The sequence below is a fragment of the Falco rusticolus genome, chromosome 10 (assembly GCF_015220075.1).
Source record: "Falco rusticolus isolate bFalRus1 chromosome 10, bFalRus1.pri, whole genome shotgun sequence".
In the NCBI taxonomy this organism is placed as follows: Eukaryota; Metazoa; Chordata; class Aves; order Falconiformes; family Falconidae; genus Falco; species Falco rusticolus.
Window position 1 is genome coordinate 3,134,197 of NC_051196.1, and position 24,902 is coordinate 3,159,098.

General features: G+C 42.4%; 1 protein-coding gene and 2 long non-coding RNA genes across 8 annotated transcripts in view; 2 read left to right on the plus strand and 1 right to left on the minus strand.

The window, feature by feature from the left end:
* Positions 1-4,236: 4,236 nt before the first annotated feature.
* LOC119154400 lies at positions 4,237-21,907 on the plus strand. The gene is made up of 3 exons (XR_005106448.1): positions 4,237-5,095; positions 18,190-18,238; positions 18,525-21,907. It is a non-coding gene; the product is annotated as an uncharacterized LOC119154400 (long non-coding RNA).
* Positions 14,590-24,902, minus strand: part of TSPAN4 (tetraspanin 4) — a 443,813-nt gene continuing 433,500 nt past the window's right edge. For all 6 annotated transcript variants that reach the window (XM_037401841.1, XM_037401844.1, XM_037401843.1 and 3 more), the window contains one exon: positions 14,590-23,185. In XM_037401841.1, coding sequence (XP_037257738.1) covers positions 23,117-23,185 — 69 coding nt within the window. In that variant the 3' untranslated portion in view covers positions 14,590-23,116. The remainder of the gene's footprint in view (positions 23,186-24,902) is intronic.
* On the plus strand, positions 23,181-24,778 carry LOC119154402. The gene is made up of 2 exons (XR_005106450.1): positions 23,181-23,509; positions 24,167-24,778. It is a non-coding gene; the product is annotated as an uncharacterized LOC119154402 (long non-coding RNA).

A 24,902-nucleotide genomic window follows, 5' to 3' on the forward strand; every position in this document is an offset into this window, starting at 1 on the left:
ACATGTTTGTTCGTATCTGGTAAAATTGAGAGAAAAAAACCCCAAAAATCCAGAAATTTCTTTTAAAGCTCCTGAATTCAGAGTCATTGAAAATAGACCAACATAGCTGGGATGGTGTCAGAATTGAAAATATTTTCTGAAATGTTTTCTACAAGAAATAAAATGTACAAGTTGGTGCCATCTGATCAAGATTTCAGGCAGAGACCTCTGAAACAGTTGCTGGTCATAACCAAAGTAACTGAACAAATAATTCCATCAGATTATGTCCAGCAAATTTAGTATCTGCTGGACCCTCTGCATCTTGCTGACTTCTGATAAGGTGAGTCAACATAAAATGTTGTGGCAGAGACCGGGTAGATACCCTTCTGTCAAGCTGGTAGAAAATCCAGCACTGACAAGCTAAACTGTTAGTTCTGGTTTTCTTTTCCTTTTAGTAAATTCCTTAAGTAGTTCAGTCATAGTAGTTTCAATTTAGGACATGTTTCTAAATCAGTTTTTGTTACAGGCCATGCTCTGTGATTTCTCCATTCTGCTTAGTGTCTCGGTTTACAGTATTTAGCACTAGTGCAGCATGCATCAGTGATTAGCTCGTGGGAACTGTCATGTGTAGCACCAAAAGCTTTAAAGATAAGGCTGGATTTCATGGATAGCCCCAACAGAGAGAGCTCCAGAGCAGCTCTGGCAGGTGGTCAGTGTCCTTGTGCAGGATGCTGTTGTTCGTTAGCTGTACGCGTTGGTGCTTTTGTTTCCACGATGCAGAATTTTTATGAACCCAAAAACTGTAACGACCCATCGGTTTAAAAACAAAGCCAAAAAATTGTGTCTCTGGTTTTTGGTTTTCAGTATTTATGTTTGTAGAAATACACAGGCTTCAAGGCAGTTTCTTCTAAGGAAACTAAGGGGTGCTGGGAATTTGATGAGGGTGTCATTGGTCACCAGCAGAGACTCAGGCAATAGCTCTGTGCTCCCACTGGTGTTCTTCTTGTCACTTACAGTTGTCACAAAGATAACTGCACTTTTCTGTTTGCATCCACCCTTCCCAGTAATTAATCACAGTGGGGAATTTATCTGCTCCTGCTGTTTTCAGCAGAATAAATCCCAGTGTAATCCACCATTGATTAAAGAACTATTGATCTTCACCTCTCTGATTTAGTTCTGGCATCTCCCAACTTCTCACATTGCACAAGTATCCAGCAGGGTTTACTAATCAGGCTTCTTTCTTCCATAGCATTAGTAGGAAGATAATTTGCTACATGAATCCTTGTGTTCTATTAACTTGAACTTTGTAGTTCATTCAAAAGCAATCTAAAGTCACTCTGGCAATGGTATCTAGAATAGCACAAGAATTAAATTCTTTTACACTGATTTTTCTACTTTCAGTGGTACTACTGAACCAGAATGTCTGAGAAAAAAAAATCTGTAAGAAATGGAAGCAGTTATAAAAATAGATGCCATTTCAGATCATATTAGCTAGAAGGTAGCTTTCTAAACTGGGTGTGGGAAAGAAAAAGGTATTTCATTTTAGCTTCTTGTTTCCTCTCTAGAAAAGATATATGTATTTTGTCACATTTTTAATAATATTTTTATATTTTGTGATGATTTTCTGTGAAGTTCAGGATTCCTGTTTGTCTGTGAGTACACCTATGTTAGAAAGAAGTATCTTTCCCATCCTTACAGATAGAATTAATATGTCTGTGCGTCAAAAAGATCGGAGTAACCCTTGCCTCTATCATGAAAGGTAAATACCAGGTGAGAAGTACATTGTGATTTTGAGCCATCCATGGTATAGAGGTGCTTGAGACCGACGTTGTTGCCTTTTGGCTCTAAAGGCAAAACATGTTTGTTGTTCTAGAAATAATATTCCACAAGAAACGAAGTTGGTATAAATTCTTTGTTGTGAAGTTCTCTGTTAAAAAAAAAAAAAAAAAAAAAAAAAAAGAGCACCAGAAGGCGTGTGAGCTCCAGAATGAATGAAGATTGGCTTCTGACGGATTGGTCTGGCATTCGCTTTATTTTTCAGTGTGTGGGAATGTCTTTTATTAGATATCAGAGAATTCACAAAGCAGTGTGCCATCAGCAAGCCTCTGTGAAAACAAGCTGCTTTTGAAATTTTGCACCTCACCGCATGTATGCAAAGATGACATAGGAGAGAGATGCTGGTATGAAAGGGGGTTCTGCAGAGCGTCTGTTTTCATGACTTTGCCTCAGGCAAGTGGGGGAAACTGAGCAAAGGGCAGAAGGTGGGTGGGAGTGCTGGGGTGGCACTGCTGGAAGGACCATGGCAGGTGGCTTTCATTCCTTCAGTTCAAAAAGAACAGAAAGTACTGATTTACAAGGCAAAGAAACATTTATTGTTATTATTATTATTATTATTATTTAATAATAATAATAATAATAATAATAATAATAATAATAATAATAATAATAATAATAATAATAATAATAAAGTCTGTTTCTTCTTCCACGGAGGCCAGAACCCCTTAAATGAGGTACTTTCAGAGCAAGGCCAAATATACTGCATGTAAAGAAGCGAGGGTACTACTGGGGAGGAATATCTGATGTTCCTATTAAAACAGTTTACATCTAGTGTAGTGGGTGGTGAAATGGAAGTGTGTTTATTTCGACAGAATATTTCATCATTCAGTTTTCTAAGATAAATTTAAGGGGGGAAAAAAGCTATAGTCTATAATCTAGTTCTGTTGCAAGAAAGAACTCTGTATATTGGGGTAAGATCTCAGGTGCTATGAATATAGCAAAGTATCATATATAGCAACTATATAGCAAAAAGATATAGTAAAGGTATCTTGGAGTTACTGAGCTTTCTTCCAACTGAGCTTTGCTCTTGTGTTTCCCCATGTTTTATTTTTTTGTGTTAGACTTATGCAGGGTTAAGATAAATACATTTTAATGCACAATTTCTATTGCGTTCACTGGGAAAAAGAAAGCTGAGAAAGAAAAAAGTAGCTGAGTCTGTTGCAGTTGGGCTTTGATATGAACCTAGTATTTTTATTGTCAGTTATTGTCACACACATCATTTTAATAGTTAGCAAAGCGTTTTTTTCGTATTTGTATACCTGATAAGTGGAGTATCTTATCGAGACACAAAAGAGGACATACCTGACTACTTGCAGGATAACATGGGCCATACTCCTGGGATAACAGCATCGCATCTTATCTCAGGAAATGTGTCTATTCGGGTAAGCATATCTGTCTTGAAAACTGGCGCTGCCATAGAGTCTTTGTAATCAGAAACATTTTTAAGAGAGTCTTGTGGAAAATAAGTTGTTTACCTTGTCTCATTGTGAGATGCTACTTCTTCAAGGAAAATTGCTTCAGTACCTTATTTTATAGTTCCTTTTTGTTATCATATGTGGGTGTCAAACTCCAGAATTAATTGTAGCTTCCAGGTAAGAAAGTTGGGAGTGAAAGAGAAGAGGTAAGGTAGACCAAAGGATGACAGTAGAAAAACAGCTTCTTTAAGCACTTCTTAGTTCCAGAGAATTGTTGAGCGAGTTGTGGCAGTTTAGTGTTGTTTATGGGTGTGGGTGAAAATATAAAATACCTTTTCTGTTTCTGTGATGAACTACTAGTGGTAATTATTTTTAAGAGTGGGGGTGGTGTTTCGTGCATACTTCTCTGCGGGGATTGCAAAGTTAACGGATGTTCATAGGATCTGTGTAATTACAGTGGCTCCCGATTTGGGGACATGTCTTTTGAAGTTTGCTGTTTTGATTAATACACAGTGCAGCTGTTTGACTTCAGTTAAACAAATGGCAGCACAAAGCAGATGGATTCTGCCTCTGCAGCTTGAAGAGGTTGCATGTAGCTGTTTCCTGAAAATCGCATTCCCTCAGTGATCTCTTTTTTATGCAGTAAGTGCAAATTAACTAAGCCTGAATTGGTGTTTTGTAGTCTACCAGACAATCACTTTGATAATCTGTCTTGGGGAAAACTGTATCTTTTTATTAGAAGAAAATTTTTTAATATGGAAAATAACTGCAATAGCATTTGAGTAACATTGCTTATTCAAAAAGTTGCAAATATAAATAACATCACTTACCTTTTTTGCATTTGAGAATAAAAGCTGAAATATGCCTTTAAATGTATTCTATTGGAATGAGAACATTACATCAAAATGTTATTTTGCAAAAAAACATAGCTGAATGGAATCTAAGACTTGAAATTGAAAAAAATTAGTTGGTTTACATTCCTATTATATCAGTTACCTTTTCTGGATATATTTTAATGTTTAGTTGGTTACAATGTAACTTAAAAATTATTTTAGAAAAAATACTGTAGAGAAAACTGTGCAGTATTTTCACAAAAACAAACAAAATGTTTCTTACAAGCTTTTAATGAAATGAGCTCTTTATTCTGATTTCCAGCATGCTGGAACCAATTCTCCACTCAACTGCTGAGAGCAAAGCAGAGGTGCCCTTTTAAGCTGCCTTAACACGGCATGTAGATTGTCGTATTTTGATCCATCCATTGTGTGGAGTTTAAATAAGATAAAATTTAGTAATTGTCTAGGAAGGCAAAACATAAAAGAAACTAAAAAGTTGCCCCTCTGTGTATGAATTCTCAGCTGGCTGCCCAGGTGGGAGCAGAACTTAATCACAGGGCATTACACTGCCCACCTGTTCTTTCAAAGAGGGGTAGTGAAGCTCATGTGAAAACGTTCAGTGTAGATAAGCAGCATATTGACTCTTCTGGAGCCTTCCTGGCTCTCCTAATTTCGTTTTCCAGAAGCTGCTAATCACAACAGAGCTCTGCATGGTGGTAGAAGGGCTGAAGAGCCTTCAGATTCTAAATCGCATGTGATGTGTTCTTTGCATAAGCGACTTGCTGTGAGGCTCACTGGATTGTTGTGTTTTTCTGCAAATCCAGGCACAGTTTCGTGGAGCAGGGCTATCTAACGTTCCAGCTCTGTTGTCTTCCGCTGTCTTCAGGGATTGCCTGACTGATAGACCTCACCTTCCTCAAAGGTCAGTGTGCATGACACAGAAGTCAGAAGATTATGGTGTTTCACCCGTTTCCTCCAGTATGTGAAGTTGGCACGTTATGGTTACCTTTGCTACTCATCCTACTGAAAAAGGTGAGATAGAATTTTGTTTTCCTTTGCTTATTGCGTACATTTGCAAATGCTGAAGTAGCTCAAAAAAACCTTACACGCATCACCAGTTTTCATTACTTTTTTTATTCTTCCTTACAGTCTGCATTTGGGAATGGTCTAGGTAGGCCTGTTTTCTTCCAGCACACCAGTGGAGAGCATATACCCTGCTCTGTGTGCTCTTTGCTTGCAGTGGTGGAGAATGGGGCTGTGCCTAAAATAGCCGGCAGACAGCTACTGCCCGCTGTAGGAAATGATTTAGACTGTGTATATCCATTTTCACCCAACTTTTAATGTTTCTTCTCTGTGAGCTCATGTGGGGCAGAAAGGTTAGGTTGCAACATGCTATTTGACTATTATGACCGGTTTTGCAACCCTTTTGTGTTTTCCTTTGCTCCTTTTGGAGGCTGAACAAAACAAATGCTGTGAGTGGACACGCTTGTATATATATCACAAATAGGTGAAGGCTCAGCAGCAGCAGCGTTCTTGTGCTGTGGAAGTCGGGGGGAAGATGCCTGGGAGTGTCAGTGACCGTGACCACACTGAGAGCGAGAAGGAAAAAGTAATTTATATCACTTGCAAAGCTGACCCCTAGTCCCTGTGGTTACCACAGTGGTTCTGTGGCAGGTGGCAAAGCTCAGCCCTGCTCGCAGCAGCTGCCTCGGACTGATCTCCCCCTTGTACGCGAGTGTTGCTTCAGCTGCTGTGATGGGAGCTTTTGTGTAAAACAAGCAGCTGTGGCGTATTTGCTGTGCTATTTCGTGTCCTTCTGTGAAAAACCTCTGTACTAAAAATCTTCTTCATTTTGCTCTCATGGAAAAAACTGGCTAAGTGGAAGCCGAAGTACCTTTGTTTTGCACTAGAGCTGCAGCTAGTGATGAACCAGGTGGAGGTGTTTGCAATAATTAACGCAGACCGGTTCTGCTAATGCAAGCAGACAAATTGTTTCTTCCTATGTGGCAAGCACCCCTCTTCACGAATACGTTCTGTGCATTGCAACTGTAGATACAACTTCAAAGCAGTCAATTTTTTTAAGTCTTTTTTTATTATTATTTTTTCATTTTTTTATTGAGACCAGGTAGCTTTCTAATATCATTAGCTGGAATTAACATTTGAAAGCTTTCTGTTCAGTGATGCCTTTAGAATCACAGCACTAAATGGGCCTTTACATGCTGCTTCCTGCTTTTTAACTTGGAACTTTCTATTAAAATTAAATTGCTTTTGCTGTTAGCTTGGAATTGTTTTAGATGGACTTTCTGTGCCAAACAGTGGGCCGCTATTTTAAATTCTATCTGATTCCTTATTTCTTCATCAACCCCGACACTGTGGCTGACATGAAGATGCAGTTGCACACAGGAGATTGGCTGAGCTCGTGCCTTGAGAGCCTGGTTTAGGAGTTTATTGACTATTTAAGCACTGAGGGTTAAATTATACCTTTAGTATTTGCTTTAGGATTTGGGATTACTGCCTTAGATACAAGAGGAATTGGGCAATAAGTTTTAAGAGTCTGGGGTTTTACTGATCGAGATTTTTCAGATGTTTGAATAAGAGAGTTTAAAAAAAAAAAAAAAAAAGGTGGTAGGGAGACTCTTCAGTGTTCCCAGAATGAAGACTTTCCCGTTCTCTCTGATACCGAGTGATTAAACCTTTGGCATGAGGAAGGTCCCAGTTTTGTGTTCAGATTTCAACTTCTCCCCTTCGCAGCCGCTGTTGGGCTGACCTGCCTGTGTCTCTTAAGGTGGTGGGCAGGGCAGGAGAGGGAAACAGAGTGCGGGGAGCTGCTTGATGGCGATGAGAGGGAGGGAATGGCACAAAGCAACTTGCTTTCGAAGAAAATGCACTTTCTCCTTTTCTCCCTCTTGTAGCAGCAGCAGAGAACCAGACTTGGTAAACAAAGCCCAAACCCCTGCGTTCCCAAGATTGCCCCTGTGTGGTTTTGAGCCTTGTCTGTCTTGGAGCCAAGGAATATGAAATAGTTTGGCAGAGTCAATGCTGTATCCTTGGCATATATATTTGTAAAAAGGTTCTGTAAGGTTACTGTTTCGATGGCTTCTCCCAGTGCTTTTTGGCAGAGAATTAAGTTACTGAGTGAATTTTGCAGATGACAACATGAATATTGTAAATAGACATTGCCTTCCCAGGCATATTGGCGTATAATTTGAATTTCAAGTGTGTGCAGTATTAAACTCATTTATCAGGTGTATGAGGAGCCTTTTCCTTCTCCCTCTCAGGAGCCCTTGGTTGTTAGGGGCAATAACTGCATTGAAAAAAAAAGGTAGGCTTCCCAGAGTAAAGCGTTAGAAGAGGGACCGGTGTTCCAAAGAGCACACAACCTTAAACAGACCTGGCAGATAAAGGACGAAGGGGAAACAGAAGAGAAAATTACTTTTGCGGTGTTGGGTAGTAAGTCTGGCACAAAGCCAAAGGGGAGCCAAGGTTTCCGAATCTCTCTCCCATCCCCCGCAGGCTAGACCCTGCTGCTGGTCCTGAGAAACCCAGACAGGCCGGAGCAAAGGGGGGTCTCTTCCTCGCTGGCACTGGGAGGGTCTTCTCAGGATCGCTGGTTGCAGAACAACCTGTTGGCAACAAGTTGGGGTTGTGTTTGTGCCGAAGGAGCGGAGCATGCTGCTGCTGCTCTGGGTGATCCTGTGAGAAGGGGCAAGCTCCCTGTCCGCTGCAGAGTAAGGGAAAATGGGTTTTTGTAGTCCTGAAATCACCGATTATATACATTGAAGGGAGATCAATGGTGGTTTAGTCCTCTTGCCATTAGCTAAATTGTTACTGCTGTGATGTGTCGACGCGGGAGGCTTGGACACAAATTATACAACCAACGTGATCAAGTTAGTGCCACTTTATTAAGGGATACACAGCAATTTATACTCTGCCGGTGCTATTAATAGACCCACAGCAATTTATACCCCCAGCTAAAAATGCACACGCTACGCAGGCTTTGTTGTGTAGAAGGTGATCAGTTAAAACTACTCGTTCACACGCTTCCACCTGCCCTAGGATGGGTCCCGGGGTGGTGCCCACACGCTGCTCGCCCCTTGTGCAGGCATCCTGTTTGTCCTCATCTTTCTGTCCAACTCTCTTTTCTCTCTGCGAATACCCAGTTTCTCTGTCTCCCTTGGCCTTGCACGTGTCCTTCACAACACCTGCAGCTTGTTACAGCTTCGGCCTGCTCGGCCTGCTCCTACAACAAAGTTACTTGGGCTGGATTGCTCGTAATATGTCCCTTGTCTTCCAGCCACTCCACAGTGATGGGGCGTCTTGTCTGCACCCCAACCCCCCAATATTTGAACATCTTTTGCAGCACCTTGGTACTCCTGGCATTTTTCATGTTACCTGGATAAGCTGGAAAAAAAGAAAAGGATCTGTAGTGGATCATGTTTGCATGGCTGACCTTGTGCTTTTTAATCTTGCTTGCGTACGCACTTCAGGTGATCCGGTTCTCTCCTTTGATGGTGACTCTGTGGCCTCTGTGTTTGTGTGATGTCTGAGTCAAACTGCTGCTCAGCTTTCATTTCTGGTTGTAAGTGAAAGGTTTTGTGGTGGTTTTTTTTTTTTTTGGCCTGGCGTTCAAGCACCGCTGGTATTCAGGCACTACTGATACTTAAAGATTCCACAGGCCCCATTTCGCCACAGACTTGTGTATCTGGGAGCCCGTTTGTTTTCTGGGATTTTTGTTGTTGTTTATGATTAAAACAGAATTTAGCAGCGCAGCTGCATTTTGATTGCAGCTCTTCTAATGAATCTCAAATGAAAACATAATCCTGCTTCATCTCCTGCAGTTGTGTTGACTTAGTGAGAGTGGGAATCGGAAGAAGTAATAATGCCTTTCCCTTGTCCTGCAGAATATTTAAAACCATTGTTTGGAATGGCAGACTGGATAGGGGTTCTGAATGATGGAAAGGAGAACAGAGCTCTGCTGTGAAGTTGTATAGCTCAGCCAGTTTGTATTGATAATGCTACTTTTGTAAAAATACCCTTTTGCGTTTTAAGGTATTTCCACTGGCAGCATCAAATAACTCACTTGGGGCTTTTCTGGAGGTGAATGGCTGTATCCGAAAGAAATTACTTCTAATTTTAGAGCAAATCTAAAATAATGAAAGCTTTGCTTAGTGAGAAGCATACTACAGTGCAGGTGTCAAGCACTTAAATTTGGGCAGTTTCTTCATGGCGATGGGGTGATGTCACCTGGGCTGACTGTGGCCACTGACAGAGCAGGAGGGGAACGGGATGACTCACTGCATGTGAAAATGTTTTTGAATTTCTGATTGTATTGGCGTGGTGTGTAAGCACAGCGTGGAGCAAGCGGCGCTTGGTAAGCCCTCCGAGTCCTCTGATGGTGTCTCTCTCCAGCACTTTTCTGTCACTGTACAGCTTTGCTTTCTGTCAGACAGTAAAAGGTGTGATGCTTGGCTGAAAGGCAGGGTCTCGTAAGTAACCCCTCAGATGTGCATCATCCTGAAGAAGGATGTTTGGTTTAGTTTCAAAATCATCTGTGTCCTGATAGATGTCTCATCCTTTTGCCGTTACTGTGGGAACAGTGGTTGTGGCAAGGCGAACTGGGCTTACCTATCAAGAGGAGATTATAAAAGAAGCGTTTCAGCTTCTTTCTAAATGAATTCATTTTATTTAATGTTTTGTGGATTGTTCTACACACTGTCAGAATAATTTCTTCCTGTGCTTATGTAAGTAACACATTATTTTTCTTCAGACTACTTGGTGCTTTGTTTTGTCTGTTAAGGTGATTCTGTGGTTTTTGTTACTTCTGCATAAAGAAACATTTGTAAGCATGGATAGTGAGTATTTCTAAGGACTGTTCTTCAAAAATAATTGTTCTAAGTATGGAATAAAGCATGAACAAACTAAGCTAGTGCACACACAAAAGGAACAGTTAAGTGGAAGATCATTTTGTCACCAAATCTGCAGTGGTTTCAAGGACTGGTCTGTAGGTCTTGCAAAGGCATTTAAATATTGTTTGTTTTAACCTAGTGACTTTGCAGACCTTACCATTTCCCTGGAATGGTCATACAGGCCACTAGTGGAAGAAGGACAAAGATTCCTGGAGTTCTGGGTAAATGTAGAAACCACATTCCTCTGGGCTCTTGTAAAAGGCCATGCTCTGCTGTAATTCAGGACAGCTTCTGAAATGTAAACCTGGAGGTACTGACGTTCTTGGAGTTGAAAAGCTTTGAGGAAGGGGACATGGCAGGAGTACATCACTGAATTGAGTTTTGCATATAAAGGAGTTAATACACGGGCTGTGTGTGGATGAATACCGAACGCTGCGGTTGTTGTAATCCCCTGTTAATAAAGGGATTGACTTGCAGTACAAAACGACTTACATCGTTCTGCATGCTCTATTATCCTTTCCAAGGGGTTTGAAGCCTTGGGTGTTTTCTGGCCCTCGGTACCCCCTTACCTCATTGCAGTACCTGCAGAACTCGTTTTTATGAAATGTTAATCGTGGTCCTCAAACGTGAATAGTGAAGTACTTTGTCCCGTACTGATGGGGATGATGTAGATGACATGGGTTAGGGAAACATGAAGCTGAGCCTCTGCTGAACCTCTGGCCAGATACATCCAAATGATAACTTTGCATTTTGAGCTTTGACAAAATCGTGGAAAAAATTTGTGAGTGTGTTGGTTTTGCAACTGCTTTCTTGGGTCCACATATAAATATCGTAAAGGGAATGGCAGTGCCCACACGCTACCCATGTCGAAGTGGTGTCCTCCAGCACAGAGCAGTGTCTCCACCAGCCTGTGGCAAGGTCCCTGGCAGCAGCACGCTGGAATAACCTCAGGCAGCTGCTCGCTGTTTGGCTTCATCGTGTTTTACCTCAGTTCTGATTCATCTCTAGGTTTGCATACGTACACCCGCACTCTTAAGCTCCTTATTTCTTTCATTTTTTGGCAACCTCCAGGTTTTGCCCCTGTGGGTGTAATTCCTCTCTGATCGTTGTTTGATATCTGAGCCTGTCTGGATTCTGGAAAGGGAAATCGGGTTTGGATTTCTGTTTGTAGAGGAGCTGCTGTGGCTCTGACTGGTGGCAGAGGGGTTTCAGCGTGCCAGCCGCAGAGCAGTGGTGACGCTGCACCGAGCAGACCTGGCTGCAAGGAAACCTGGGTCGGAGGGATGGGTGCAGAGAAAGGAGATAAAAGCCTTATCTACCCTGGGAACGTCTTGGTCCCTCAGACAGCGTAGCAGGCCTCACTTCCCACGAGCTCACCGGGCTGCTTCAGGGGCAGCAGGGCTGCTGGCACTACGGATCTTCCCTCTAAGAAGCAAGGGGGGTTTCAGCACCCACGTGGGTGCTGCCCAGCCCTGTGCCGCAGGAGACCTCCCGAACAGGACCCTTTCTGCTGCTGGCGGTTTTCCTGGTGACTGTCGGTCTTACTGTTGGGTCCAGCGGAACGCCTTAACAGCATGAGGAGCTAAAAGTCTCGGCTGAAAGCTTTCCTGGTTTCCACCACCCCACGCCGAGTGGTGCTAGGTCTGAAGTGAACCAGAAGAGGAAAGTAATCCATCTGACTTGCTGCCCTCCCTTCCCCGTTAGGTAGAAAATGATTTTTCAGAAAAACTTGTATTGGATACATATCCAGCTCATGCATTTCAGTTAGCTTTTGCTTCGAAATTGGGCTTTCTTGGCCGTCAGGCTTTTAAAAATAATATAATGGAAAGTAGCAGAGATCAAGCATTAGATGTGCTGCTGGTCCTGCTGCCTTTGCCCAGCCATTTGTCTGTCTCTTTACGTGTAGCATTTCCCGTCAGCACTAGCAGTGTAGCATGAGTCCTGCTGTGAACCTCTTTTTCATCGCTAAGCTGGCACTGCAGGGCAGGAGAGACGGGAGCTTTTCTCCTTCAGGGGTAAGTCCTGTGAACCCTGGGGCTGGGGAGAATGTGACAGCGGGGACATGCGGGCTGCTTTAAAATGAACGGCTTTATTCCACGGTTCTCCTGCCAGCGTGGGGACATTTGCCTTGATCCAATACTACAGCGCATGTGTATATATATTTAGTGAGAAAATGTTTATCTTCTGTGCACTGTGTAGGATTTCTCAGTCAAGCAGAAGTACTTAAGATTAAGACCTTAATATTTAATAAGCTCTCTATTGTTAGAGAGTGAGTGAAGCTGCCAGTGTGAGATTGGGCTGGCAGCTCAGTGGATTAATGGAAACATAGAGCAGGATTTAAAGGCCCTGAATGATAATCTTTAAATATGCTTAGGCATTGTGGTTGTGCAGTTTCCCCGGGGAATCATCATATCCCCTGCTTCAAAAACTGCACTGAAGACATAACTGAAACTACAGCCCAACCTTGGCTGCTGGCAAATCTGCTTTCATTCCTGGGGCTTAAATTCCTTCTGTGTACATCTGTACACCCCGAGTGTCATTCCTTGTGGGTTTTCATTTTGTATTACATTGTTGTCCCCACAGTTACACACGGACCTGAAAAACAAGAGTTGCAGAGCTGAACAAGTTTCCTATCTGAACAGAGGTAGGACTCGCTTAGCCTTTCAAATAAGCAAGTGTTGCTATTTGAAAATACCAAAGTGAAAATTAAATGATGTTGAGGCTTGTGATATGTGCTCTCGATAAGGTAGCCAGAGGAAATTTGAAAAAGACTGCCTCAGCTGGCTGCTTTTTTTTTTTTTTTTTTTTTAAATAAATTTCCATCTGTGAAATTCCGTGGTGTCTCTGGATCATGTCACCCATTTCAATAGTACTTCATTCTCTGTCAGAGATCTGAGCAGTCTCACTGCAGTGATAGTGTAGACACTATGTGATGCGTTCTGGGATATCTTCAGACAAATTGAAAGGCTTCAGAATATTTTCATTGTAGAGGATTTGCTTTTTCTTACTCACATAAGAACTTACTAGTCTGAAAGGTGTCTGGACTTGGAGTTGCTTTACTTGTGTACATATTTCTGGGGATTAACTCAATTTTAATTTAATTTGCCACTTCATGCTATAAAGCTCTCAGGGAATCTTTAATTTTCAGTGAGAGCTCACTAAATTAAAATGAAAATGAAATAAGCTTGCATCATCAGCCTGAGCATGGCAGCGCTGTCGCAGATTTCTGTTTCTACTTCACCAGAGCTGCTTGTGCAAATAAGGCACCAGGGCACTCTGTTGTTCGGTGCTGGCTCCGAGGTGGCTGAACACCCTCTGTGTGACGGCGCAGGAGTTAGGAAAGCTTTTTCACTTGCAGGACGCTGTGCTCTGTGTGACCAGTGACACATCAGCTATGACATGCTGAGTTCTTTAAAATGTCATGGATCTCAGTTTTCAGTAATGTTTAAATTACAAATAAATAGAGCCCTACTGCTCCCTGGATTGATCTCCTGTGAGACTGGAAGTACTGAAGGTTGGAAGATATAAGAAAAATCAGTGTCTATACCCCTTGTAACTGTTTGTAACATCAGAGTTGTGTCCTTTGGCAGCTTTGGTCCCACAGCACCTAGGAGGGGAATAGATGGGACTGCAGTCTGAAGAGGGCAGGGAAGCAGTCGGAACAGGATGAAAGCTGAAAGCAGGATCAAGGAAAAATGGCGCTGAACGTTTATGTGCATACCTCTGACTTCTGTCCCTAGTGGGGTTGGTGACTTCCCCCCTTCTCCAGGTGCCAGCCATCGGCTGCAGTGCTTCCTCTGCTCGGAGGCTGCCCGTATGGCTGCCGCGGTGGGAAGATGATGACCGCCTTGAAGGGATGGGCTGGTTGCCCCCGGTTGCAGTAGCAGCAGGTTATTACAGCTTTTGTCACACAGATCTGTATCACCGCGTGCTGCTGCGGAGAGGGACTGCTTTAGTCCTAGAACTGGGGGAACCACCATCAACACAGAACTCAAACCCCCCAAATCTGCTAAATCACAGGGACTAGGAGGAACAGTTTATAGAGAGACCTGCTACACCCCACAGCCCTGATTCAGTTCTGGGAGTGCCTCTAAAAGAACACTGTGTCTGCTGTGAACGAGCTGACCGTGTATTTCACGGGATACTGCTCTGGTTTTGTACCTTACAGTGGGAACAAGGGTCTGCTCCGGTGCCAAGTGCTGTCTGCCCAGGCCTCTTGGCTGTTTCCAACCTTCTCCCATATTTTTCATCTATGTTTTTCCTACCCATCATAGTTTCCCTTTTATTTCCTCACCTTCCCTGGTGCAGAAGTCTTGATAAACTGGATTCCTGTGTCATCCATAGCAAAGACTGTTTGCATTGGAATGTTCTAGTTCTGAGAAGAACGTATGTATGTAGATTTTTGAATGTACATCAACTCTTGTTTCCATCAGGAACAAGAGTGTGATTTGTAGGAGGCTTGTAATTTGCTAGTTTTTAATGTGATAATTCTTCTTTTAAACCCGCAAGCACTTATTTCAAAGGACTTTTTGATAATGAGGGTAACCACCTGCGATGCACAGTTAGGAATAAGAAGGTGTTTAATAGGGAAGAACTTTAACGCACGGACTTCACAGGAAGGAGATTTAAAACTTCAATTTTTATTAGCACCAAATATCAAGCAAGTTCCATGACAACAAGCTGTACTTCCAAGCTGGTGAGTTATTTTGTTCAGGGAAAGTGAGTTGGTAATTAAATGACACATCAATTCAGCCTATGTACTCCCTTGTGTTTGCATTTGCAAATCCGTAATTCCTTCGGTTGCGCACAGGTCTCGGTTCACCGTTTCTGTTCTTCCCCCAAAAAGTAGGAGTATTTTCACCATGAGGTTCTCTGGCATCTCTCTTCTCAAGAAGCGTAACTTAGCTGCTCACCAGGGGAATTGCTAAAGCACCTCTGCCTTCTAGGGGGAAATATTCCTGTTTCTTTTTCTAACATACTTGTGTCTCCAGTTCCTGCAGCTGAGCTCCCGCCATGAAGAATTTTCCACAATAGCTTCACGTGTAGCTCCATGCTTTCTCTACTCAAGTAATGCCAACATGACTTTCAAATGACATTAGTACAGGTGGGGAGGGAGGAGGGCTGCGTGGTGCCCTGAGGATTATAAAGAAGCTTTTAGTGACTTTGACTGTCACGAGTGATCTGGTAGAGGCTCACAGAGTGAGAGGAGGGCTTCCAAGAAAGCACTTGAAGCAGCACCAGAAGTGCTCTTTTCCTGGAGTACTTGCAAATGCTTCATCTTAATTGAGTTTGTAAACGGCTTTGAGTCCCTTGGGGGGAGGATTATTACATTCCTTGAGAAATGAGAGCCTGAAAATGAGAGAACTGAGAATTGACCCCTTTTTTTTTTTTTTAATTTTGTGGAAGTTATCTTGGACAGTTGGCTTGCCACTGTACGGAATGTGGGGATGCACGTGCTGCTCCCATCACCTCCGCAGCGTGTGGATGCATGTCAGCATTTCAAAAGAACAGTAGTGGCAACATTTCTAGGCTAAGGCATTTTTTTAGTTCACTATTCTGGGTGCTTATTAACCAAGCGTGAGGTACAATATCAGAATCAGTTAATTGCATCTGTGGATGATACAATAACATTGAATAAGTTTCCCAGGTAAATTGGGTTAAAAGAAAAAGAAGGAAAAAAATAATCCCTGCGGCATGAGTCTTTCTGGAGAATGCCAAACAACTAGAGCATTCTGCTCGAGAACAGTGCTCAGCCGGCCATCTGCAGGCGTGCGCCGGGGAGAGGGGGGCACTGAGAGCAGGTCACCCGTGGTCACCAGCTGTGGACACCAGCCGGGTCTGTAACCAGCCTGCCAGGAGTCGCCTGGGTGCAGTACTTGTCTCTGCTGTGTAGGGACTATGGTCTCTGAACTCAGTGTCAAACCTGAACTTCGTAAAGCCTCGTAAGAGGTCTGTCCTTGGGCACTTAAAGACAGAAAATGCAAATAACTGAATCCCCTCGGCGTTCGGCAGGCTGGGACCTCGCTTAGCCAAGTGGCCCTGCGCGCGGGGGGGGCAGGTTTAGGTGGTACGGTAGGGGTGGAAGGGCTGCAGCAGGGACGGGCTCGAGCTTTACAGCTGAGGATGGGTGTTCGTGAGGGAGGGGGATGACAAGGGGCATCTGAATAGATTTTCACAAACCAGTTCCTGAAATCTCTTTTTTTTTTTCCTATAGTAATTTTTAGTATTTTCAGGATAAATGCTTTACACCTGAAACTCTTGTCACTGTCCATATAGAAAAATAAGCACACAAGCAATGCACATTACAGTAGTTTTTTATGCTGGAATTTGTTTTATATAGATTTAATTATATATGGTTATATATTTTGTTGGCTGTGGTTTGAATTCTGTGATATTCTGTAATAGGAGTGCCATGGGAATGTAAGGGGATGTTTAGTGGGTAGGGATCCCATCCTTTCGCGTGATTTCTCTCACAAGAACTGGTTAGTCTCTGTTAAGCAATTCTGTAGTAACAAAATGTTCCGCCTAAACAATTTCTGCATAAAAGATACCGAGGAGTTGTTTGAGAAACTAGTTTAGCTGGTCAGCCATTTCTTCACTAAAAACCCAAGCATTGCAAGGTGACTTAGGGGCCTCTGTGTAGCTGTCTAATGCACTGATGTAGATTTGGTTGTGAATGCTTCCTGGCTGTTGCGGGAGGGAGTGTAAACTAAGCTGTTCTTAGGTCAATAAACCCCACAATTTCTAATGAACACACTAATGTACAGTATTTCTATGGGGAAGCAGTTTTACTGGGGGGAGGAGGGCTGGGGAGAAGCAAGACCTAGGGTAAAATCACCCACGTGGGCAACTGATGGGATTTCAAAACAAAGAAGCCTTTCAAATTGCACTTGCTAGGTGAGCCAATAATGATAGATTTATTTTTTTTTCTTCCTCTGGTTTGGTTTTTTTTTGATGTACGGGAAAGTAAGAAACACTGGGCGCTGTATTTTGCACTTCTGATGTGTCAAGGCAAAACTTTGGATGAAGTTTCATAGGCTACCCTTAAGCCTTTTTGAAAATTATCACCGTGCAGCCAAGACGGTACTTTGTATTACATGGCTAGTACAATCGGCTAAGCCTGGTACTCCCAGGTTGCGCTAAGTACACTTGAGAAAAATAGCATGATGTTAGATGGAGTACTAGGTTAGTTGTTGATTAAAACAGAAACACCTCTGCCAACATGCAGTTCAAAGAGCAGAGACAACTGAACTAGGATAGCTGCGGGGGATGGGGGGGCGGGAAGGTACACTGGGCTTAGTTTTTTGAAACAATGGGATCCGGAAAATCAATAGCATACTCTTATTACCCAGCTTCAAGCTTCAGTGGAATGACAAATTAGGCTGTAAAGGTAATACAGTTGCTCTGTGCCCGTATATTTCTGTAAGAATCATTAAGTTAGCATTCCTGAAATATAGAATCAATGGTGAATAAATGAAATTGAAAGGCAAGATGTTACAATTTATATAAGAAGGGCTCTTTTAAATGTATACAGCATGATGAAATTGTGATATTCACTACTACAACGTGAGACCGCAGCGGAAAGTTTCACAAAGTTAGAAAGGTATTGCAGATAGATGTGGTTAACGAGACCATCTAGTGGTACAGTTAATGGGATGAAGAAAATTCAGGTAATATAAACATGCCTGCTGAACTGAGGGAGTTGTAAGAAACTTCCACCAAAGGTTTGGGTTATCCTTTCTGAGGTTTTCTGCAACAACCTCTAAAACCTCTGGGTCTCCACGTTCCGCCTGCGTCTGCCCTTCCACTTTCAATGGTATGTGCCTGTGGTGGCATTCTGAACGCACCCAGTTCAGAGGCAATTTCATTTGTGAAGCTGTTGGACCCAAAGGGTGCAATAAATTCTATCGGAAAAGGCGGTGTTAGACACTTCAGACAAGACACCTGGCTAACCAGAGCTTTTTCTGCCCTGATATAGTGGGAGTTGCTAGTTGTTCCATTTTAACACAGTCTGATGTTAATTTTCTAAGTTTTTTCTATGTAGTTTCTGAATCTAAGCAACTACCTCAGAAAAAGAGAAGTCCTTTTGTTTGAAAATTATCAGTAACAGACAAATTCTAAACAGAAAATAATTGATTTCAGGTCTCGGTATTTTATTACACTGTAAACATGCTATCCCAGTATTTTCTGAATTGTTATCAATTTATCGCATAATTTCAGGTTGCTCTTAAGAAGAAACAGAAAGCGGTGTAAATTTACCTGGGAATGGGTGAGCCACTTTAATATTACTAACAAAATCTATTAAGGAAGGATAGGTCAAATCAAAGATAGGTAATGAGAAATGATAAAAAAATATGCTGTGTATTTCTTTTAATTGCATACACTGTGTGTGTGTGCAATGTATATACTCACTTTATAGCTTGTGTAGTTGATTATAAAGAATACAAAAGACATTCTGTTGTAAACTTTAAAGACTATTTAATAACTTTTAAAAAATAAAATGTATATTTTAAATTCTGTTCTTTATATGAATGCACAAAAATGTATCATTGTAGTTGCAGCAACAAAATCCAAAGAATGGCGGAGACCTGCCCACTGGGGTGAGGTACCGGTGACAGCCTAGGAGAATTCACAATGGAATCCAAACAAAACTTCCCAGGGTGAGTCCTGACTTGTTTCCGTACTGTGAATTGTCTAACTCGGTATCTATGAGGATCATTCACACTTAGCAAGAATCCTTGCAGATGAAGTTAATAAAGAGTCTGATTTTAAAATAAATGCCACCATCAGCTGCTGGTTTCTGTTGCTTACCTTGGGTGCCACATCTATAGCACAACAATGGAGCTAAGGGTAAGGGAATGGCTTCGAGTGTCTGTGTGCTGCCAGCCTCCTGCCCTACCTGTGAAGGGGGCAGAGGCAGCAGGGAGCCACGGGCACTGGAAGATGTGACCAGTTCTTAATTATTTTGGGAGACGTGAGGGGTTTGGGTGGATTCACGTAGCAGCCGTATTGCTGATGCAAGATAAAATATTTTTACAGCTTCCGTGCGGTTCCTTCCTCTCCATATTATAAACCATATAATGCTGCATTCAAATGGTAATTATTAAGTGGAAGAATAAACCTTTACAAGCTTATATTATTTGAGGGGGAGGAACAAAGAAGTATTCATAGAACAGAAACTGGGGTGAATTTCAGTGATTGTGCACTAGAAGATGTAGCGCTAAATAATTCTGTTGCGCAAGCAGTAAGATTTGGCTGCTACTGACAGTTACAGTACAGAAAAATCAACCATATTCTATTAAATATATATATGTGTGTGTGTATACATATAATTGTGAAGATGAAAAGCCACGCTGAATCGACAAGGTGAATCCTGATGTTGCTGAATTCAGTAGGTCCAGCCATGCACCCTGTGCCTTCACATCTGGTTTTTAAGCAGAAAGAGCAATGAGTATAAATGAGGAGTGCTCTCCTTCAATGTCTTTGTTGCCTTTGGTTCTGTCTTAATGTAACTGTATCAAGTCCTCCTTCATGTGTAAAAAAAGAAGTGAAAGTAATATAAGACTTTAGTAAAAGTGACAAAACGCTAATGGAAGCAATTGGAATGACTTCTGTGTTGCTCTGCATACATATGATATAAGCAGCCTTCTAAACGGGTATTGTGTACTACAGGGTATTTAGTTATAATCACCCAGTTCAACATGTATGCATGATATGGAGCTATCTTTTTTTGTTTTTTTAAAAAAGTATTGCTGTTACCTATCACAAAATATTCTGACTTCGTCAGCAAAGAGAGGATGCAACACTTTTTAAAAGAAAATGTAAGTCTGAGGCTTGTTACATGCAGTGTGTTCCGAGGTTTGAAATTGGATTGGTTAATGCTTTAAGCACCATAACATCTGTTTGGCCTGAAGAGAATTAATAACATCAAATATAGAAAATAGTCCAGTTCAAATTATAAACAAGTTGTAGTGCCATCTCAGTTGGCAGTGTAAGGGTACTTTTCTTCTAAAAAAAGAATCAGCAGCAATTTGTGGGTGGGTGGGTTTTTTTGTGTGGTGGTAGGGGTTTTTTGTATTTTTTCTGTGTTTTTTTTTTTTTTTCCCAGCAGTTAGTGCTGTTTGTTTCTGTTGCAGTGACTGGGATTTTCAAGTGAGTATTGCTTATGCTCCCTATAGATATGTGTTTTTGAAAACCAAGGCGGTTTATCTTGTTAATTTAGGTTAAAAAAAACCTAAAAAGTTTAGGTTTCCACCTAAACTGTGGAAAGTGATTAGAGGGAACCACAACGTGTGACTTGTTTTCAGTGTCTCTTTCTCATTTTGTTTCTTCTGTAGGTTTAGCTGAAGTGTAGGAGTCTCCTCTGAGAGCTCAGCACATACTATTGGGAGACTCGCAGGATGAGGGTTTGTGATCTCTCCCCTCCTTCCACCAGCATCAGGCAAATTGATGAGTTTCCCTCTGCGGGAGCTCTGCTGCACAACGGTTTGCTCTTATCAACTGAGCCATCATCAGCCTGCTGTCTCTGTGTTAATTTTTAATGGTAGGGATCACTACAAATAGACTTGTCTACCTTTTATCTTTCTTAAAAATCAATGTTTTATTAATGTATTCATCACTGTTATGCTGCTTTTCAGTGTTGGAAACTCTAAGCTGTCAGAAGGAGCACCTATGTGTACAAACTATAAACCAGGGCAAGAACTAGCGGAACATCTATCCTGGAGTCACGTTTTATGCAGGTAAAAAAGAAACAGAGTGGAGAGCTGAAGAGCAGGACTGTTGACCGGTCTGCCTGGGCTCAGGAAGGAGGAGTGAGCACTGAGGCTGTGTGGCTGTAACACCAAGAGTAAGTCTCTTGTTTGGGGTTTACAGAGCACCTGTGTGTGGGCCACTCACTCAGTTTAACCTTTGTCTTGAGGTCTGTTAGCATTTGTCAAGGCTCACTAGTAAGGCAGGAAAATCCTCTAGTGGTAGTGAGGTTGCGGTGGCAGTGGGTGGGAAGCCACATAAAATGCTCACAGGTAACGCAGCACCTTCACCTGGGCCTGCACAGCTGAGTGCCCCGAGCTGCAGCGCTTGGCGCATAAAGGTGGGGGGAAGGTTCTGTAAGATGCTCGCTCTTTCACACACCGGCCTGTCCTAAGCACTTCCCCACAAAACATGGAGTAGTTTGGGCCTGAGGGTGAGAAGACTGCAGGAAATCAGCAAAGAGGGGGAACCCCCCCCCAAACCTAAGCAGCGAGAATAGTATTTGTCAGTGTAGCAGGGCCAGAGAAGGGTAACTCACGGTGTAACCTACGGTGTGAAGGAGCTTGTCCTAGAGGCTGGGGGGAGCACGTCCAGCCTTACCGCTGGGAATCGCCTTTAAATCAAAGTGAGCAGGAGCAGGATGGCACTTAGCAGGGCCTGCTGTTGTAAGCGCTGCGGGCGGAGGGGAACTCCAGGCCAGCCCGGCACAGCAGGAAGAGCTGCACGGAGCTTTCTGGAAAACAGGGCCGTGGGGTGTCCCTCTGCTCCGCTGCTGGTGGCCAAGGGCCCCGAAGGCTGGGGGAGCGGGCCCGCTGCACTGCTGTGCCCGTTCCATGGGGTGCTCCAGCTTCTCCCTGTCACACGGGCGCTCCTGGGGCCACTCGCTGGTGGGGAACTGCTTGTTTAACACTGGGAAACGTGGTTCTTGACCTCAGGGCTAGAAGGTGTGCACCAAAGGACACTACGTATGCTGCTGCAGTTACCAGGGCATGGGGAAATAAGACAACTGGCGCCTGTTCCCTGGCTGAGGAACGTATTTTTGCAGAAAGTGTGGGGCATGTTCCAGCCAAAGGCCGGACAGAGGGAGATGGGTCTGAAAAACAGAAATGAGAAGTGACTCCAGTTCTAAGAGAGACTGATGTGCCTTGGCTGTTGTAAGTGTGCAGCTGGGGGAAAAAAAAAAAAAAAAGAAGCTAAGCATAAAAACATCTGAAGTCTTAATAACTCTCAGAAAAATGAGCAATGTGCAAAAGATTTTTTTCCTCAGCAAGGCAAACTGTATCATACCTGCAGATGATGATATCCCAAAGTAAATTAATGAAATGGTGACATTGAGGGAAGGAACAGCTGACAGCTTTGTACAGATCTTCAAGTGTGGAAATGAATGATATTTTTTGGCAGACTAACTTGAAACGGGCATGATAAAAAATAAAGTCATAGTAGAATGACAGAGAGAGCCCACTCACAAGTTGTTTACTGAAATGAAGATACAGCTGAAAGTAATTACTTGTTTCCCAGAGGTACAAGTGATGGTGCCTCCTACAAGAAATAATATTCGGTTACTTCAGTTGGAATGTAAAATGGGATAGAAAGGTTCCCTCTTTCTGAGGTCAGATGCTGGGTATTTTCACCTCCTTTCAGAACAGTATGTGTAGACGAACGTAATATATATTACATATACAGTCAACCATCTATATGCCACTGGCAATTAATAAGTGAGACAATGTCCAATATTGTTTTCCCTTAACAGCCAGATCTCACTGTACAGATTCTGATTAAAAGCCTGACTTTGCAACGCATAAGATTAAAAATACTCCTTTGAAAGAACATATTTCTGAAGATGATCTTCTTCTGGCTACAAAATCATTGTGAGACACACTTGGAGGCAGGGCTGCTTGATCTTGACATTTTAGCTGTGTGCAAACTGTCGTGAAATTACAATTGCATTCAGTGCTAGCTACTCTGTACCTTCTTTCCACGCTGAAGAACTACTCATTGCGTATGCCCTCTCTTCCAGACCGTGAAGCGTGGGAAGGCAGCCTGGCCGGTTTCGCAGAGGTTGCCTCAGTGCGAGCTTTTCCTAACATCGGTTTGCAGGTTAGCCCCTCGTACGCAGCCCCCTTTGCCTTGCCCCAGGCCGTGGAAGAGGAGCCATTGCTCTTTGGAGGGTTTCTTCTGTGTGAAGACAAGGCTGCTTCTTACCTGTGCCAGTTCAAGTACTGACTTTTTCTTTTCTTCCTCCTTCAGTGAAGTGGGGTGATTCACAAAATCTTCAGAAAGATAGCATTATACACAGTTTATAGTACAAAGGGGGGAAAAAAAAAGGTCAGATGAATGAGCATGAAGGAGATTTCTCCTGTGTCCTTTGGAGGAGGAGCAGAAAGATTGGGAATGGTATCTATGCACAGTAGGTGTCTGCCTTGACTACCTGACAATACATGGTCATTGCAAAGGTGAGTCCGAGAATCTAAGAGGAAAAAACAAACAAACAGACAAATGTTTTTCAGCAAGTTAAAAAAAATAAAATCACCCCTATTTATTGAATCTAAAAAAAAAAAAAAAAAAAGAGAGGGAAAAGCATGCTTACTTTAAAAAAACAAACAACCGTGTTTTGTTCACACACAGGAAGACACATCACATGCTGCTTTTCCTGCTGGTTCATGTCCTCGTTCTGTTCCTAGTTTGCGTCTGCCTTTTGTCCTTATCTGTATTGCTGTTTTACAGAGTGAACAATGAGAGCACGGGAGAGTTGATTTCTCCACGAAAAGCTGCCACCAGATACTGGGAAGAGGTATAGCGAAAAAAAATGTTTGGCTGTCTTTTGCTTGAATATGTTTCAAGCAGGTTCATCCCTGACCCGGAGAAGGTGGTGGGGTACGGTACGGTGCTGTTCCAGGTCTGTGTGTGCACAGGTCCCTGTGGGGGAATCACTGGAGACTGTCCATGCATTAATCATAACCATCAATGCCTCATCAACAATGCATGTGTCTTGTCTACTCAGCCTATTAAAGAGAAGCAGCAGGAAGGCGGCGGTGGTTCTCCCAGCCCAACTACTGACCTGCTGTGCCACCTCTGATTACTTCATTAGGAAAGGGGATGAGGAAGAAAGTCTTATTTTCCTTCCAGTTGAAGTACTTGTATGAATGTACTAAATGGTTTTTACTATTCCTTTGCAACACCACACTGTAAAAATTGTCATGGAAAAAAAGATTTGCCAGGGAGCAATTTTTTTGCATGAATTCTATTTTAAGCACTTAATTTGACCAATTCAAATTTAGTCTTTACATAACTAAGTAGTTCCTATTAATGAATATTTTGAAAAACTATGTAACTCACATACTACTTTATTTATAAAGAAAAATAAGCGGTTATAAAGCTGTTATCTTCTTCCTTTCCCATTCCTCCACAGTGAAATAAGATTGTTATGCTTTGGTGTGCTGTTTTACAGTGAGCACGTGCCTTTTTGGAAGTATCCCCTGACCGCTGCCTTCTGCTTCCCAGCAAAGGAACACCTTCAGGGACAGCTGCATAATAAAATTTTGTGACTGAATTTATTTTATAATTTCAAGCATGCATGACTGAAGATTTGCCTGCCACATGTGCTTTGTGTCCTTCAAGTGGTGTCACTGTATGGTTCTAACTATAAGATCGTTAACATGAAAAACAAAAGCTATCACATGCTTAGGGCCAGAACAACATGGTAACAGCAACAACAGGGGGAGTCCCATTCATTTCAGGTGACAGTGCATCAAAACTTTTGTCAATTAGATTCAATCATGTAGCACAGCTAGAAATCTTTTGTGTTCTGAGGTGTTTTCTTTGTATTTTGCAGCATTTACTAGGAATATTAATCAGCATTTTTTAATTCTGAAGTGTTTTCTCCCATGCGAACTAGTTAATGTGTTAAATACCCTAAATATAATCAAGATCTATGAGACAGCCTGACAGAGGCTGCTGGGGTTTAATGTATCTTTTAAAGACTCCCTAAATACTAAATAGTAGATGCTCAAAAGCTGTTTTTAAAAATATGGTAATATATTAAAAACAGTCTTACATTGTCTCTCTGCAATGTGATCTTCCTGAGTTTATCTTTTCTCCTAAGTATATCTGCTTACTCTACTGGAGAACAAAACCCCAAACTCCACTGAATTTGGGCCTGGGAGGAGTCAAGCATTTGCATTAAT